At 47.1% G+C, this 15900-nt stretch overlaps 9 protein-coding genes across 9 annotated transcripts; 6 read left to right on the forward strand and 3 right to left on the reverse strand.

The window, feature by feature from the left end:
- Window positions 1-54: 54 nt before the first annotated feature.
- On the forward strand, window positions 55-1077 carry BO80DRAFT_380790 (aromatic alcohol reductase; the record flags this gene model as incomplete). Its single annotated transcript, XM_025716815.1, has 3 exons — window positions 55-125; window positions 170-583; window positions 634-1077. Coding segments are annotated over exons 1-3 (891 nt in total), but the record flags the coding sequence as incomplete, so codon positions are not given.
- A 210-nt stretch (window positions 1078-1287) lies between these two features.
- On the reverse strand, window positions 1288-2209 carry BO80DRAFT_454814 (peroxidase family protein; the record flags this gene model as incomplete). Its single annotated transcript, XM_025722085.1, has 4 exons — window positions 1288-1457; window positions 1505-1773; window positions 1825-2065; window positions 2110-2209. The coding sequence occupies 4 exons, from the start codon at window positions 2207-2209 to the stop codon at window positions 1288-1290; spliced, it is 780 nt and encodes a 259-aa protein (XP_025575756.1).
- A 943-nt stretch (window positions 2210-3152) lies between these two features.
- Window positions 3153-4649, forward strand: BO80DRAFT_473653 (alpha/beta-hydrolase; the record flags this gene model as incomplete). The annotated part of the gene is made up of 3 exons (XM_025723171.1): window positions 3153-3155; window positions 3319-4076; window positions 4241-4649. The coding sequence occupies 3 exons, from the start codon at window positions 3153-3155 to the stop codon at window positions 4647-4649; spliced, it is 1170 nt and encodes a 389-aa protein (XP_025575757.1).
- Window positions 4650-5409: 760 nt separating this feature from the next.
- BO80DRAFT_464362 (uncharacterized protein) lies at window positions 5410-6400 on the reverse strand (the record flags this gene model as incomplete). The annotated part of the gene is made up of 5 exons (XM_025722650.1): window positions 5410-5591; window positions 5638-5676; window positions 5723-5785; window positions 5832-5885; window positions 6280-6400. The coding sequence occupies 5 exons, from the start codon at window positions 6398-6400 to the stop codon at window positions 5494-5496; spliced, it is 375 nt and encodes a 124-aa protein (XP_025575758.1). The 3' UTR covers window positions 5410-5493.
- Window positions 6401-6817: 417 nt separating this feature from the next.
- Window positions 6818-7483, forward strand: BO80DRAFT_380796 (uncharacterized protein). Its single transcript, XM_025716816.1, has 2 exons — window positions 6818-6907; window positions 6958-7483. The coding sequence occupies exon 2, from the start codon at window positions 6960-6962 to the stop codon at window positions 7254-7256; it is 297 nt and encodes a 98-aa protein (XP_025575759.1). The 5' UTR covers window positions 6818-6907; window positions 6958-6959; the 3' UTR covers window positions 7257-7483.
- Window positions 7484-7703: 220 nt separating this feature from the next.
- Window positions 7704-9587, forward strand: BO80DRAFT_473664 (uncharacterized protein; the record flags this gene model as incomplete). Its single annotated transcript, XM_025723172.1, has 2 exons — window positions 7704-8410; window positions 9062-9587. 2 exons carry the CDS (start codon window positions 7704-7706, stop codon window positions 9582-9584), a joined length of 1230 nt encoding a protein of 409 aa, XP_025575760.1.
- A 1-nt stretch (window position 9588) lies between these two features.
- Window positions 9589-10493, forward strand: BO80DRAFT_58369 (uncharacterized protein). The gene is made up of 2 exons (XM_025724622.1): window positions 9589-9812; window positions 9858-10493. Exons 1-2 carry the CDS (start codon window positions 9677-9679, stop codon window positions 10349-10351), a joined length of 630 nt encoding a protein of 209 aa, XP_025575761.1. The 5' UTR covers window positions 9589-9676; the 3' UTR covers window positions 10352-10493.
- Window positions 10494-12653: 2160 nt separating this feature from the next.
- Window positions 12654-13607, reverse strand: BO80DRAFT_473666 (uncharacterized protein; the record flags this gene model as incomplete). Its single annotated transcript, XM_025723173.1, has 4 exons — window positions 12654-12967; window positions 13013-13132; window positions 13197-13455; window positions 13572-13607. The coding sequence occupies 4 exons, from the start codon at window positions 13605-13607 to the stop codon at window positions 12693-12695; spliced, it is 690 nt and encodes a 229-aa protein (XP_025575762.1). The 3' UTR covers window positions 12654-12692.
- Window positions 13608-13987: 380 nt separating this feature from the next.
- BO80DRAFT_454817 (uncharacterized protein) lies at window positions 13988-14776 on the forward strand (the record flags this gene model as incomplete). The annotated part of the gene is made up of 3 exons (XM_025722086.1): window positions 13988-14119; window positions 14167-14667; window positions 14729-14776. The coding sequence occupies 3 exons, from the start codon at window positions 13988-13990 to the stop codon at window positions 14774-14776; spliced, it is 681 nt and encodes a 226-aa protein (XP_025575763.1).
- Window positions 14777-15900: the final 1124 nt, after the last annotated feature.

The raw sequence follows: 15900 nt of genomic DNA on the forward strand, positions 1-15900 counted from the left end.
AAGATTGACTCGCTTCGACAGTATCATCCAGCTACAACATCACTCAAACACGATCAATCAATCTACAAGTCGATTCTCGCATTATTCACAAAATGACCACACCACTCAAAGTCACCCTCATCGGCGTATGTCCCCCCAAAAAAAGGCTAAACACTACTAATACACGCAGGCAACCGGCTCGATTGGAAAAATCATCCTCAACGCCCTCTCTTCCCAGCCCAACTTCACCGTGACCATCCTCACCCGCCAGGAATCGACCACCACCTTCCCCCCCGGCACCACCATCCACCAAACCGACTACTCGCCCACCAGCCTCGAGGCTCTCCTCCATGGCCAGGACGTACTCATCTCCGCAGTTGGCGCAACCGGCTTCACCGAGCAACAGAAATTCATCGACGCGGCGGTCCGCGCCGGCGTGAAGCGGTTCATCCCGTCGGAGTTCTCGACTAGTAGTGAGGACGATGTGGTACTCAAGATCTTGCCGCTGTTTCAGCAGAAGAGGGACGTGATTAATTATCTGAAGGAGAAGGAGAAGCTGGGGTTGAGTTGGACGGGAATTGCCACTTCGGGGTTGTTTGACTGGGTTGGTTTATCCGGTAGTTATTGTTTCCGGGGATTGACTAATGTGGATAGGGTCTCACGGCCGGCTTCCTCGGCTTTGATCTCCACCAGCGCACCGCTCTGATCTGGGATGGTGGAGTCACGCGGTTCACCATGGTGAATGAAAAACAGCTCGGGGAATCAGTCGTATCGGTGCTGCTCCGGCCCGAGGAAACTAAGAACCGGTTTGTGTATGTTGCCTCTGTGGAGACCACGCAGAAGGAGATTTTGGAGACGATTGAGAAGGTCACTGGTGCCAAGTGGACGGTCACGGACACCACAACGGAGGTGCAGATCGCCGATGGGTTTCAGAAACTCGCTGCAGGGAATTTTGAGGGCGCGTTTGCGCTGGTTCGGGCTACTGCGTTTGGGAATACTCCTGGTTTGAAGGTGAACTATGTCAAGGATCGGGAACTAGCGAATGAGGTGTTGGGGTTGGAGTGGGAGACTGTGAGGGAGACCATTGAGAGGGTGGTTCAGGCGTGATTGGCTGAAGTGGGTTGATTCGGCCAATGGTGCTTAGGTCTTAGGTATATTTAAGTGAAAGTGTTTGTCAGGAATAGCCAGAAATGACTACATACAAAGTCGAGTGTAACAATGCGTAAGAAATATCCTCTTCCGCACAAGGTGCATAATTTCTCCAGTCTGAGCCATCTTACCATTGAATGAAATGAAATACAGCACATCTCACGGCGAATAGCCAGCATGCAAGTCCACAAAATCAATCAGCTCCGCGACCTCCAAAGCAGAAGGATTCGAAGCATTGACGATGTTCAAAAGCACACCTTGAAGGACCGAGCTCGTAATGACCTCTTTAGGTTTCGTCCAGCCCAGCTGCTGGGGCAGACGCTCATGTTCTATACCAGTGTTAATAACTGCCTGCTCAGACTGACTGAAAACCTACCAAAGAAATACTCCACCCACGATCTATTCGCCGTCTGCGAACCCTCTTCAAAAGCAATTATGTAGGCGGCCGTCTCTCCATAGCTGAACGCCAAACCCGTTTCCGACACGCTAAAGGTCGGATTCGTCGCCATGGAGGTGTTCACCCGGGCGATGCGGGCTTGGGCGGCTGCATTCACGTCAATGAGAGGATTGGTCCAATATGATCGGGTCTCGTTGAAGATGGTCTGGTTGAAGTCGTGGTTATTCCCGAAGTAAAAGTCCTGACGGCTGGATGGGTCAGTATGATTGTCTTCACAGTATACGGCTGGCCGGACATACCTCAAACTGGCATCATGTTCCAAGATATTATGGCGACTAAGGTCATTCAGAGAGAACGTGGTAGCGTCTGGATCCGGGTTGGTGGTCAATGCTTCCTGGAATAGGAACTGGGACAGTTCGTCGGCCAGATTCAGGGAATTATTCAAGACCGCTACGACGCGGTCTTCCGTGAGATCTTTGCCGTCGTGTGGGAGGAACCCATGGTTTGCAAGTGTATTCAGCATCGGACAAGGCCCTCGCACTGTTTCCTTTAGATTTTGTCATGTACCAGACAACTAGACTCACCATCGTCCGGCCCGGGAGCCGACCAGGGAAATGGGTGTGATGACACCTGAGCCAACGCCGGGCTCAAAGACGCGGCAAGAAGGAGAGCAGTAGATTTCATGGTGATTGTGATGCTTGTGCTGTATCTAGGGGGCTGGAATCCCCCTATCTATATATGCGGTCGGGGGCAAGACGACAAATACCCCCCTTGCTATTGGTGCATGTGCCGCAGCAATGAGGGGGTAGCAAGTGCGTGACGGCAACCCCGTGGATGCATACTTGGGATACTTCCAGCATTCCAGTGGCTACATTTCAGGGCTTCTCAACGTGTTTTGCTAGATTAGGCAGGTGACCTTCCTATTCGAGCCTCCGAAATATTTCCCGTGGACAGTATTGAATACATCCCATGCCATTCCAAGAGCATCTTTTACGCCTGCACAGGCACCCTTAAATGATGAAGCTGATCACAGTGTAAATTGTCTAGAATATACCCTGCTGGCAATTTCTTGCCTGGTGCAAATCATACCATTTGTAAGTATCCATGCTCTACTCCACATTGCCAATGCGATGGCTAACCTCTTTGGGGCATCACATTCCTCATGGCGTGGGTTGCATCATATTCCGTCGAGCTATTTGGGCCCCTGACCGAGGTATCCTCGTCATATGCTGATTCTCCCGCGTGGTCTGGCCAAGAATGACTTCCGACGATACCAGCCTGATATATAATGGTGCAGGTGTAGAATCACTCATGACACTGCTGAAGGATATCATGTGCATTAATTGTAGTTCTGCAGACTCCACGTGGTGTTCTACATTCATGAACTGTGGCTAAGATGCCGCCCTGCTCTAGGCATTGTGGCAGCCGTGTTCTGCAGCTTATTGAATCAATAGTTTAGAGGTGTTGATAATGGGACGACGGCACGTACCACAGATTAAGTATTTCAACATGATGAGGTTATCCCAGAGATTGAAGGATGTCTGGCCTGTTCACGGATCCATTTCATCTATTCCTTGAGATCCTGTTCCAATAGTATCTCGTTGACCTCCATGTCCAGCCTATTATCATGGTACTTGTTTATTTATTAGTTAGGTGATGTTGCATGCTCCGTTATTAGACTACAGTGTCACATGATGTTACATCGCTATAGGATCACGACTGTCATACCTGAAAGACACTTGACATCTACTTACTATCATCATAATTGTGCACTCTGTATCAATAAGATCTAGAGCACACCGTCCAGAACCCCAACACCAACCGTCACGATTTCCTCGCCTCGCGGTACAATCATCGGGGCCACCGAAAGTGCAAACATCGAAGTCTTCAAAGGCATTCCCTACGCGGAACCTCCCGTACCATCCAACAGCCCGCGTCTCCGACCACCCCAACCCATCACCACCGCCCTAGGCACCGTCCACGCAACTAGCTACCCCCCCAGCATGCCCTCAAATGAACATCCAAGAGACAAAATGCATAACCCCCTACCACCGAACATCGCCTCCCTCCTCAGCCCCACGATCCCAAACCCCGAACAATCCAGCGAAGACTGCCGAACCCTAAACATCTGGCGACCCAAGAATTCCACCCCGGACTCCAACTACCCTGTCATTTTCTGGATCTACGGCGGTGGCTTCCAAGTCGGCAGCTCCATGGACCTTCCCGGCGGCCCGATTGTAAATGATTCCATTACCCTGAAGATGCCCGTCGTGTTTCTGAGCGCTAATTACCGTCTTGGGGTATTTGGATTTCTCGCTGGAAAGCAAGTCAAAGACGACGGATCAGCCAACCTAGGTCTGCAGGATCAGCGACTCGCGCTACACCGGGTAGCCGATAATATCAAATCCTTTGGCGGAGACCCACGCAAGGTGACTCTCTGGGGACAGTCGGCGGGGCGCCATGTCCGTCTTTTCACCAAATGGCTCTCTACAACGGTGACTACACGTACCAGGGGTTCCCTCTATTCCAAAACGCGCCATGATGAATTCAGGTAACACATGGCCTGTTGATCCGGTAGATGGCAACAGAGGCCAAGCGGTCTATGATCAAGTAGTGAGAAACGCCAACTGCTCTACCGCCGATGATACTTTATCCTTGTCTGCGCGAGTTGGATTACGATGCATTCCTCATGGCCTCCAACTCCGTCCCCAGCAGATCGGGCTACTATGGCCTCTCCTTATTCTACCTGCCTCGACCCGATGGCACCGTTGTCACCGCCTCTCCCGAGGATGCCGTGAGCCACGGAACCTATGCCAATGTGCCCTTTCTGATCGGAAATATGGAAGATGAAGGATCGACATTTGTCTTCAACACGACTAATATCTCTACCACGGCTCAGGTCAGCGGTTATCTCTCTCGCAGTACTACTATCGAGATGCGGATAAAGCACAGATCGATACATTGGTGTCCATCTACTCGGATGATGCGACGTTCGGGTCTCCGTTCAACTACCTCGAGCTTGAACTCGCTCTACCCGCAATCCAAACGTCTCGCGGCCATCTTAGGAGGACTTTACGGTTCTCCTAACTCGCCGGATCATCCGGACGGGAACGATGAGCGGTAAGCAGAAGACGCCCTCGTGATCTTCTAATGTCGTCGGTGTTCAACGGCATCCCGTATTTGGGCACCTTTCACGGCAGCGAACTGTACATGCGGGAGGTCTGGGCTATGCTGGTGGAGAACTTTTCCGGATCAGTTCACCGGGGATATTGAGCGGGCGGTGTCGTCGATGTGGTCGTACTATCTCTCGTTTGTGTATTATTTGGATCCGAATAGGGGGGGGGGGAGCAGACGCTGAAGTGGCCGCAGTGGGGAGAAAGGAACAGGTGATGAACTTTGGGCTAAGTAAGGATGAGATTAGGGCGGATGATTTTCGAGACGAGGCTACCCAGTTCCTGGTCGAGAATGTGGGATCTCTTCATATTTGAATTGGGCACCGAGGAAAGTTCACCGCTGTGTTGTACAGAGGGGTGGTCTCAGGGCCGGAATGTCTCGTGTTTTATGGATAGTATCTTTCTCAATCAAACATTCCCCCACGGGTGTCATTTTCTACACGAAGGAGAAAAAGAAAAAAAAAAAGAAAATATATATACGAAGAGGAAGAGAGGTTCCTGTATGTGCACCTGTAGTAGATGGAACAATTACGTTGTCACTAAGCTAATGCTTCCCATTACAAGGTCGGAGGAGCGAACAAGCGATACCCCCCGAAAGCTCTGGAAATGCGTGAGATGCTATGTTCATTACGGCATTTGACTCGCATGTATGCCTTTTCATACATGGTTTACAATGTAGCGTAAATGCGCATCTTGAGACAATAGGCTACTATATATAAACTGCACACAGATTGCCAATGCTTATCCCCTCAATTACCCAGCCCCCTTCCAAACAGCTCCATCCATGAAAGCACTCTAGGGCTGAAACTCAAGCTCCAGCATTCTCACATGGTGGTCCAAATAATCACGCACAATCGATCGGATTTCGTCTCGTACCTCACCGGAAGCCGAAACTGTAGCGGTTAGTGAATTACGGATATCACGAGCCGCAAATCTCACCCATAACTAGAGACTCCCCGGGGTCGTCGGAGGTGGCATCTGTAATAGTTAGCCCATTATTGGCGCTATGGATTGTGGCGATTACCTTTCGTTGCAGAGGTTTGAGGCTTGTTTGGGTCATTAGGAGCTGAATACACACTGACCGAATCTATACTCGTCAGATGATTGTTGGTATGATGGCAGAGGGAAATTACATGTCTCTGTATCCTTAGACACAATAGGCTTCTCATAATCATCGGAACGGGAATCTGTAGCAATTAGCCCATTGTCTCTAGTATCCGACAAGAAAATTTACTGTTCACTGAAGAATGGCCCGAGTCTTCCTGATGTTTGGAATGCTTCTTGGTATAGAACCCCGATGTATATAGCGTGCGCAGTGTAAAGCCATTGGCTTTACATCCTAGTCCTTTTGCTGATAGTGCAGCGGGAAGTACCTGGAATGCGCACCCAGTATGCCCCGTGACAGTAACTATTGTTGGTCACTTGAAATCTTTCTCGAAAGGCGGCATGTCACCAATGAAATCAGTCAGTTCGTCCAAGTTTGCTTCCCTGATGAGCTTCTGAGATGCGCGCTCTTTTCTTCCTCTAGCAATATGCAAGACACAATTTCTGCAAAATTATTTGGCTCCATGGGGCACCGACGTCCTCCAATGGTGGATTGCACAAGTAGTGCTGCTTCAAAGAGGTAAATAGCCTGGGACTGCAAGTAAAATGCCGCATATAATGTTCGGGACATCCTTATGGCTATTGGCTTGCCAGACATGATGACGATCGTGCGTCTGAATGGCTGAATTGTTCTAGACTCATGCTTTGCATTGACTCTGACAGCCAGTAGTTCCTTGTATCAACCTCATTAATGCATCTTATTAGGGGCATAGGTTTAAATTTCGATACTCAACGTTTACTATGGAGTGCTAGAAGCTGCATTAGCTTTTCGCGCGCGAAGACTTAGACACCTTTTAGGCTTAGGTTTTGCATTAGCTCTTCGCGCGCGAAGGCTTAGTAATTTTTTAGGCTTGGTCCTTTCTTGTATGCTACGCCCAACACCATCCTGTAAAATCATTTCCCGCCACATCAACATCAAAAATATTGGTCATGTGATTCTTAACTGGCTTTGATGCATATCCCCATGCGGAGTACACAATGTAGGGGCCGTTTATAGAAATAGTTATAAATATGGCGTCAACCTCTGCTGATACTGTACAAACTGTACAGGCACTGATAGCACAATTTTATCATTACCACCCTTGGAGCAGGTCAAAACTGTCCGGTTAGTATCCTCAGTTAATCGATTTTGGACAATGCTGATAAACGATACAGAAATGTGCTGGCAAAGACGGAAAACCCCAGCAAAATTCCCCGACTGCAAAGGGAAGTCTCAAGGAAACTGTATCCTTTTTGACCCGACCGAAAACCACGTCAAATGGTGTGTCGAGGCCGACCAAAGGGGGAGCGCGTGTCCCAACCCCGTTATAACCACGCAAACGAGTTCTACTCGGCGAAAAGTGGATTGCCCAAGGCATCGCACTCAAATCCCAAAGCCAGACGACCCTACTCCAGGCCCCGGGAATGCAGGTGGTGGTGGTTCGCTTGGTCAAAGTGTTATTGTTGGAGCTTGACGGGTAGGAAACCAATGTCGGTGCTATAACGATGAAAAGCGTCTTCAAGGCAAGATGCCTTAATCCCAAGCAGTAGATAGCAAAACAGAGCCGGCAAGCTTTTTTGACGGTTTGGGTCTCATTTGCGCCTTTATATTCAACATATACTTGGCGATGATCTCTTTGTTACTTTAGTTACTATGCAACTTGGATACATTACTTTGAAAATATAATTTGATTGCTAAATCACGTGCGAAGCGCAACCATAAGTGATCAGGCTAGAATCGTAAAATTGTTGTAACAGCGGTTCAGTTGTTCGTGGATGGAGTCTTGGCAGTTTATCACGTGAATTGCGGGTTTCTCTAGATATAAGAAGGGGGTCAACAAACCAGTGTTTTAAGTTTCCAGCTCTCAGTGACAATACATATTCAGTCCCTCATAAGGGTCTTTTTGAAACTCAAGCCTACAATGGCATCTTCTTTGTTTATGGATCTTGATGGGCAACCTATACCCGACCGCGAAATCCTAGGATATGGAAGGTCAGGTGTTGTCATATTGCGTGATGGGCTAGCCGTCAAAACGCCTTTAAGGCATCCATGGAGTTCCGAGGATGATGTTCAGGTAAATTTGGAGGTCCTTCAGCGAGAGCAAGAAGTCTACCGTCGATTGAATTCCCCTGGGAGCGGAAATGGTCAAATTGATGGTGTTGTGCCTTGTATCGGCTTCTCCACGAAAGCTATTCAACTCGCCTACTTGGAAAATGGCGACCTTCGCGCTTATTTGGAAAAGAATAAGCCTTCACTGGCACTCCAGATGTCTTGGTTTCGTCAAATGGCACGTACACTGGAGGAGATCCATGATAAACGTGTGCTTGTGGCGGATATTGCTACTCGCAACTACCTCCTTGATTCTGATCTCTCCGTCAAACTGTGCGACTTCACCGAAGCATCTGTTCTCCCGCTGGATACAGTAATGGAAGCAGCCGACGATAATGGGTTCTCTGTACAGACAGATATTGGACAACTCGGCGCAGTTATGTACGAAGTTGTAACAGGGTCTAAGTGTGAGTTTGATCTTTTCAAAGATAACGCCCCTGAAGATGGTCGAGCAACTTGGCCCCAGCGAACATTCCTGCCCAGCACAAACGGTCTGTGGATCGGCCCGATAATTGAAAAGTGCTGGACACAGGGAGGGTTTCGGAATGCGCATTCGTTACATCAGGCATTGAGTTCTTTTAACATGGAGAGTGAATCGCCGTCCCTGTTTGATCGTTCTCTAAGGTGTCTCACAGAGAGGAGATCCCTGGGCTTCCTAGCAATTGTTTTTGGCGCCGCAACAGTCCTTGCGACGTGGGCTCGGAACCGGCGCTGACGCAGTGTTTCGTGATTGGCAGGGGGATGCTGGGTATCTTAGTGTAATGAACGCGTACTGTTATGTATTGTACCATCCACAGTTGCCACACTAATATGTATTTCTTACCCTTAATCCATATTTGGATGTAGTCGATCATAATCCCTGTCAGGAAGAAGATTCATGTGATATGTCTATCGCAGTAGACTTCGCTAGGTAACCGGCCTGCTACCCCACTCGCGATGGACGGACAGTCTTCATCTTCCAGCCTGGGTTGCACTTGCACATTAACACAATGGGTATCAATGAGAGCAAGCTACTAGCTACTCATGTTCTTAAGGCTTGTAACAAGGCACAGAAAGAGGGTAAAATTGACCTTGACCCTAGCTTTCTTTGGGCTTCCAAGGTATGCTGCCTAATAAGGAAGCTGATCACTACTAGTGGTAACCAGCATAGGATATCGAGAATATCGCAAGGTCCGTCGTCAGGAGAATACCTGCTCGAATCAGTCGTCGCCAAAACAAAGTTGACCGAGCTGCCCAAATTTATTCACCAATACGTCTTCCTCAAGAACTACAGCCACTCTTAGAGCAGTGGAAAACCCTTCCGCAGGAATTTCGGCTCCGCCTGCCGGAATCGCGAGATGACAGACAAGCGCTGCCAGTTACGTCTCCGGATGAGTTTGTTGCGAAATCATTCTTGTTCCTTTGTGGCATTGAACGGGCTGTGATCATCGAGAAGATACGTTGTCGATTATGCTATGTTGCATTCTATTTGATGAAAGACCAACTTCAACGCGAAGGCTTCCGCCAGGACGCAATAGTTTGTCTCTCTGGCATGATCAAACGTACTGATATGGTCAGCGCTGGAGAACATGAGATTCAAGGAAAGTTGCGTACTTGGGTGGATAAGGGCGAGAGACTTTGGCTGCTGTCAATGGACCTTGAAGGTCCTGGGGTTCTGTTCCTTCTTCCTGAAGATATCGGCGAGAACATGTAAGATCTAGAAAGAGTCAATGATTCTGTTTGCTGACATATTTCTTTAGTTGGCTGCAAGAGCTCCCAAAGGGCAAAGGACCAAGACGGAGTAACATGCTGATGTCCCTTAAGAGAAGGGGTATTACGCAGGAAGCATCAAGAATAGATGCTCATCATACCGCCCACCAAATCCTGTCGTTGTTTTTATTTGCAGTTGGTCTTGTTTCCCATCGGCTAGAGCAGTATTTACGTAAGAATATACCTCATATAAGATGAGCGCATGCTGATAATATAGCTCCCCTCGGAAATTGCTACGAATCACCCCATGCAGGAATAGCGCACGAAACAAGTGTGCAGGAGGCACAAAATCCAGGGATCTCTCAGCAGTCTCCCACACCTCCTAACCCAACCTGTCAACCATCTGATTCCATGCCTTTAAACTTCACCGAGTTCAATCAATCGTCTTCCGGAGATAATATAGAGGCCCAAGCTGCCAGTTTAAACAGAACGGATGCAGGTGGCGAAATATCGACAAACGCAAATAACGGTATATCACACAATACACAGAATCCTTTCGATATGATGACAAGCGCTTGTCGCATGAACGACTACTCAAACCCTTATGACATGATGGAAAGCACAAGCATGTTCTCAAACCCAGATGTATATATGTCAAGCACTGCCCTCCTCTCGGCAATCTTCGGTCCCAATCCTTATGGTACAATGACGAGTACAAGTAAGCTGGGAACCGCTCAAATCTCGGATCCAGAAAGAAGTACTATTCATTAATTCGCATCTTCTGCATGTCATGTCTTTTTCTCGAAACCTAAGACCAAACACACTAAAGTGCCATTACCCTCTGTCACGAGTTTACTATTTCCTTTTATGAGGCTCATAGAAGCCTTTGTATTCTCTAGTCGGACTCTTTGGGACCCAAAGTTATCCGCATATAGTTCCAATGCTGCCGGATTATGTAGAACCATGACAAGATACGCAAGGAATGGCCTCGGGAAAAAAGGCCCTCTCCCGAGCAGGAAAACGTTCGTGCGGTTATCAGCGATTTCTGAGGAGTTCAATACATCTGCTGGAATCTAGTTATGTTAATGCACATCTTTTGCCAAAGTTTTTCTAATAGACATACCCTCGGCAGATGATTCCTCTCAAACTTCTGTATCACGTCGACACACGCTGGTGTGAGATATAACGGTTTGTATGATTGACCTTTCTCAAGCGAGTGACTCTGAGTGATAGTAGTATAATCGGCTGCTGCAATCTCAATGAGATCAAGAAATTCTTTCCCAGGTTCCACAAGATCCGCGAGGTTGCAGGCAATATCACTCTCCCTAGCACTCATTGCTTAGTAGGAGTAGTGCTTCAAGACTATTTTGGACTGCTCAGTCGTAAGCAACTGACGCTATCAAGAATATCAGGATAACTTACTGGGGCACTCCTTACTATCCACCGACAAGTGGCGTGAAAATAAAGCCTCAGTAGCACATGTCATGGCACCATTTCTTCAGTTGAGAGGGGCATGTGTTAATAAGTGGGGGTCGGGTACCATCACATGATTCAATAGCTGGAGTTGGTCATGTGATTGGGCATGATATTATCCTTCCCATGAATATTGGCATAACAATGGGCATAAACTTGATTTCGCCCATCCAGCCGTTTCCACTCAACATGCTAGGTCTATAAGGGGTCAAATTTAAAGTGTAAAGAGGTAGTATAGTCAAAAAATTAAGAAAAAAAGGAGCGATTAGATATTTGTACAAGAAATATGGAACCTTTAAGCTCTTCCCAAGCAAAGGGCATCCAGAATACCCACTACAGATGAAGGTTAAAAGAAGAAAGTTAACGTTAATGATAACTTGGGTGAGTATAAACATGTCAAGCTTAGTAAAACATGTCATACTCCCTCTCCGCAGGCGCTCGACAGGACACGTCAGCAGGATAGGGGTTGAGCGGGGTTACTGGGTGTGGAGTATTGAGGTTCAGGCAGTTCAGCCGAGCTTCAGGTGAAGGAGGGTGAACAGGGTGAAGAGAAAACAGCGAGGGCGCTAAACCCAACAAATCATAAAAAATGGGTGAACACCGACATACAACAGCAGGAATTTGCACCTCAGGGAGACTTCCCCCCAGGGCCATTTTTCCTCGACACTGCAAGTCACAGTACTCCTACTTCCACTTCCCCACCATTGGAGCATATAGTTTGATGATATCTAACCATAGTACCTACCATTATTTATCTATTAGTCATTCTTAGCTCACATATTTAACATAGTACGTGATACGTATGGCACCAAGAAAACAATAAATAGTAAATAAATAAACAACTAATCCTTGTCACAGGGCATACTGGGTGCGCATTCCAGGTACTCCCCGCTGCACTATCAGCAAAAGGACTAGGATGTAAAGCCAATGGCTTTACACTGCGCACGCTATATACGGGTATTCGGGAACAGGATTCAGGCAGGATTCAGGCAACCACACGGGTTCAGGTAGGCAGGCAGGCAGGCAGGCACCGTGACACAGTCCCAGTTACTGGAAGACCAATATAAGGATCGTAAAGGATTATAGATAATTAAATATTATAGGATTGTCGGGATTCATTTATTGATTCTATCTTATCTGGTTGAAAAATAGCAATATAGCACTGTCTGTCGAATATAAGATATCGAGTGTTTGAAACGGAGTGAAGACATTTTCTATTTCGAGGAGATTTTATATGTTGAACCTGGAGTAGTAAGATGTCCGTTTAAATATGGAAAAATCAGCAGACTTTCTAGTATTAAAGTCTGGACAGCCGGGTCAAGGGCACTATTCTGATCATCGAATAGACTGAAATATTGACGGCCCAGGATGGATGCTTAGTACATATTCTGGCCTTGCCTTGATATCCAAACCAATCGAGAAATACCCTGGTGAATTACTTGATAACAAATCACTAAGTACGTAATCAGACCAATTGGACTAGTTACAAGGCAAAAAATTGAATCAAGAATATTGAAAAAAGACAGAAAAAAACAGAAACCATTGCAACAACAACCAGCTTGGCATAGAGGTCAGATAAGTATCAGGACCACATTCAATTCTGTTGAGTAAATTGTCGGCACCGGGACCTCTTTTGGGATCATCTGACTTCAAGCGACCAGTCGTTTCGGGTCGTCAGCATAGCAAGATACCATATACCCAACAATACAGAAAGTTGGCCATGTCCACCAGCCGACCAGGGAATTGGTGAGGCAAGTGCTAATCGGCCGTTTGTTTCTTCCACTCGTTTCACGGCCACAAATTCAGTGTTCGTGAGAATATGTCCATATCGAGCTTTGTGCTGACGAATGTACCAGTTCAATTGTGATAGAACCTGTTTGTATTCAATCATATCTGCCGGAACCGTCGAGCGGCCTATATTAGAGTTCCACTTCTAGGAAACCTTTATGTCGCCGGGACCTCGATTGGGACTGGTGGCATAATCGCCGCCAACAACCACAAATGCTGTGTCTGGCCTGAAATTGTCGACTAGTGCTCCCCTACTCCCACCGTCATATTGTATTGGTGTGAGCTGACCAGCTGCGACAGCCGCATGAAGTTGCCCGAAACCCGCACGAAGTGCGCGTCTGATACGAGGTTGAACCAACTCCTGCCCAGCGATTTTGGAAGAGGGGCTCATCCCTTATAGCGGCGGGTGGAGACATAAAAGGATCTGGGTTCATCCGAACTGTATTCAGAACCGGACCGAATTCTTGGATAATAGAGTTATAGTTGAAGTCAGGCCAATGCATAATCTCGGTGATATCACGATGAAAATAGTGATCATTGGTGGTATTCCGAGAACGAACTACCCGCTGTAGTGGGATCGGTGGTAGAGAGATCAATAGATATTCAAGAAGAGACTGCGTCGCCGTGTCTCTGATCTTTCTTGCTTCTGAACATAAGATGCGTGATTGTAAAAGCTAATCTCACCATGCATCAACACATTATATATACTTATGGATGGAACTGTTCAGACCATGCTTGGACCATACTCAGTCCATGATACAACCATGCTGAGATTATCCCCCTGAATGCTGATACTTGGACAGTGCTTGGACAGTGCTTGAACCATGCAATCATGCTGGATAAGTAAGAAAAGAGAGAGGAGACTAGATCCATGAGCCAGTGAGCCAGCCGATGAGCAAACGGCTGACGTGGCCAGAAACCTAGAAAGCAAGGGATGAATTGTAGCAGGTCGGAATTAACATACAACTAAAAGCAATTAGATAGTTAGTTAACTAAGCACGGCTTTCTTAGTAATTGGCTTCAATCAACTATAAATTACTGCCGCAGGAGCACACTCTTGTGTCAGGGTTTTTCTTGACCCTGTCGCATGTGGGTGCCCATGGTCGCATTATCCTACTGATATTTTGGAGACTATTATCTTCCATAATGCATGCTAACACTGCAAACCCTTTAAGGGTAGACCCTGATATCCTCAAATTTTGTGCATCATTGCAACATTCTGAGGCTTCCTCCATATATAAGGTCATGCTAAACAACAATCATTACTGTCTCAAAGTGGTATGTCTGGTGCATCTCTGATCAATACAGTGCTGAGTCTTTTCAAGTACCACGAAAATGGTGATCCTGGCCATGCTCAAGATGGTCGTGACTTGAATCGGTTCCGCTGCGAGTTGAACGCTTATCGGAATTTGCAAGCTGGTGGAGTGTGCCAAAAGGGTGTGGTTCCACGCTATTTTGGTTACATCGACCAGCTTGACCCGGCGTCTTATCGACCTTATTTGGATAACTTCATGAATGATAAAAATAAGCCGAGAGGCATCTTACTCGAATTGTTGCCTAACACAGACAGTTTGAATTGCGTCAATTATTCCAAAGATCGCTTTGAGATTGCGATGCAAGGGCTGAAAGAAATCCATCAAGTTAAGGTGCTCCATAACGATCCCTATCCTAAGAATATTCTCATCGCTCATGGAGATCCTGAGCGAATTGTTTGGGCTGATTTCGATATTTCTACGTCTTACTCGGATTCTCAACTACAAGACGGTCGGGTGCAAACGTGGTTCGAGGAAGAGTTTATGTGGGCAGAAAGCTTTGGCACTCTTTTGGTATGTTAACCAACAAACTCCTAATCGTTTATCGTTTGGACAGATATCTGATGGAAGGCAGAGGAAGGATCAAGAGCGAGGCGAACCTCCAAACCTCAATTATTATTGATTCGAAGCACAAACTGGCCTTGCCGTGTGGTTTGCTTCAGTGAAGTTGAACATGGGGTGTTGGCTCACTTTTAGCGTTTTAGTGATACCATATTTGTTAGTTAGCGAAAATCTCAAATTAGTCAGGTTGTTGCCGTCTCCATTTCTACTAGATAATTTTCATTCCTCTGGAATGAAACATAATGAGACACGTAGCTGAGCATCGAGTGCGCCACCCTGAATACAGTGGCTTGCTTGTCACACTGCCTATTGATATCATATCTTGCATAGCATAGTCTTCGGAGCTGTCGTCAACATCGAGACGAAAAAGGTCAGAGTTTAGTATTGATCTTGAACGATATTTAGCATACAGTTCTGCTAATACAGTGATCTGCGAAATGAGCCTGCTCCCCAGACACTGTTTTGTTGTTTAAGAAATCCTTGGTTGCCGGCTTACTAAACAATGTCCCTTGCAATGATGGCCTTATCAAAGTATATACTCAATACAATTGGCTTAGCATTCGCGCCAAGAACCCTTTAAACTAATTAACAAGTATATTGCTGGAAGGTGGACTCTCATTCGTATCTCAACCTGCTTGAAACCAGTTGGTTATTCTCGATGAAGGTCGGGCGCCAATCTCCAGTCTCAGTAGGCCACACGTTTCACAGGGAAAACCGTGGCGCTCGGCAGAACTTATTGCTCCCCTCTCCTGCTTCATCCCATGAAGTCCCTCGACTGTCCGTATTATGTTTCTTCCCTTCTCGACGTACACCAAAGAGCACCGGTCTAGAACCTCAGAGCTATTTCCCTGTTTATTAATCGTCATGGAAACTGAAAACCGAGAACTGCGCGTGGGTCCCTTTGATATCATCAGGTGGCCAGACATGCCCGGCATTCCGGGTATTGGTGGGTGTGGCACTCTGATTTTCGGAAGACATGCTAAAACAGGACAGGACGGCATCATATAACCCATGAGGATGTTTTCATCAAAACGTATTGGTCGTCCTCCCTTTCACACGAGGCACACCTTCTTCATGCAGCATCCGGTGGAATGGGGATCCCGCTACTTCACTGGTTCGAAACAGTCCATGGAAGGGAGGTGATGATAACAGATACCTATGGCCCGGTTCTGGAAGAGGCTTTCA

The sequence above is a fragment of the Aspergillus ibericus genome (assembly GCF_003184845.1).
Source record: "Aspergillus ibericus CBS 121593 unplaced genomic scaffold BO80scaffold_17, whole genome shotgun sequence".
In the NCBI taxonomy this organism is placed as follows: domain Eukaryota; kingdom Fungi; phylum Ascomycota; class Eurotiomycetes; order Eurotiales; family Aspergillaceae; genus Aspergillus; species Aspergillus ibericus.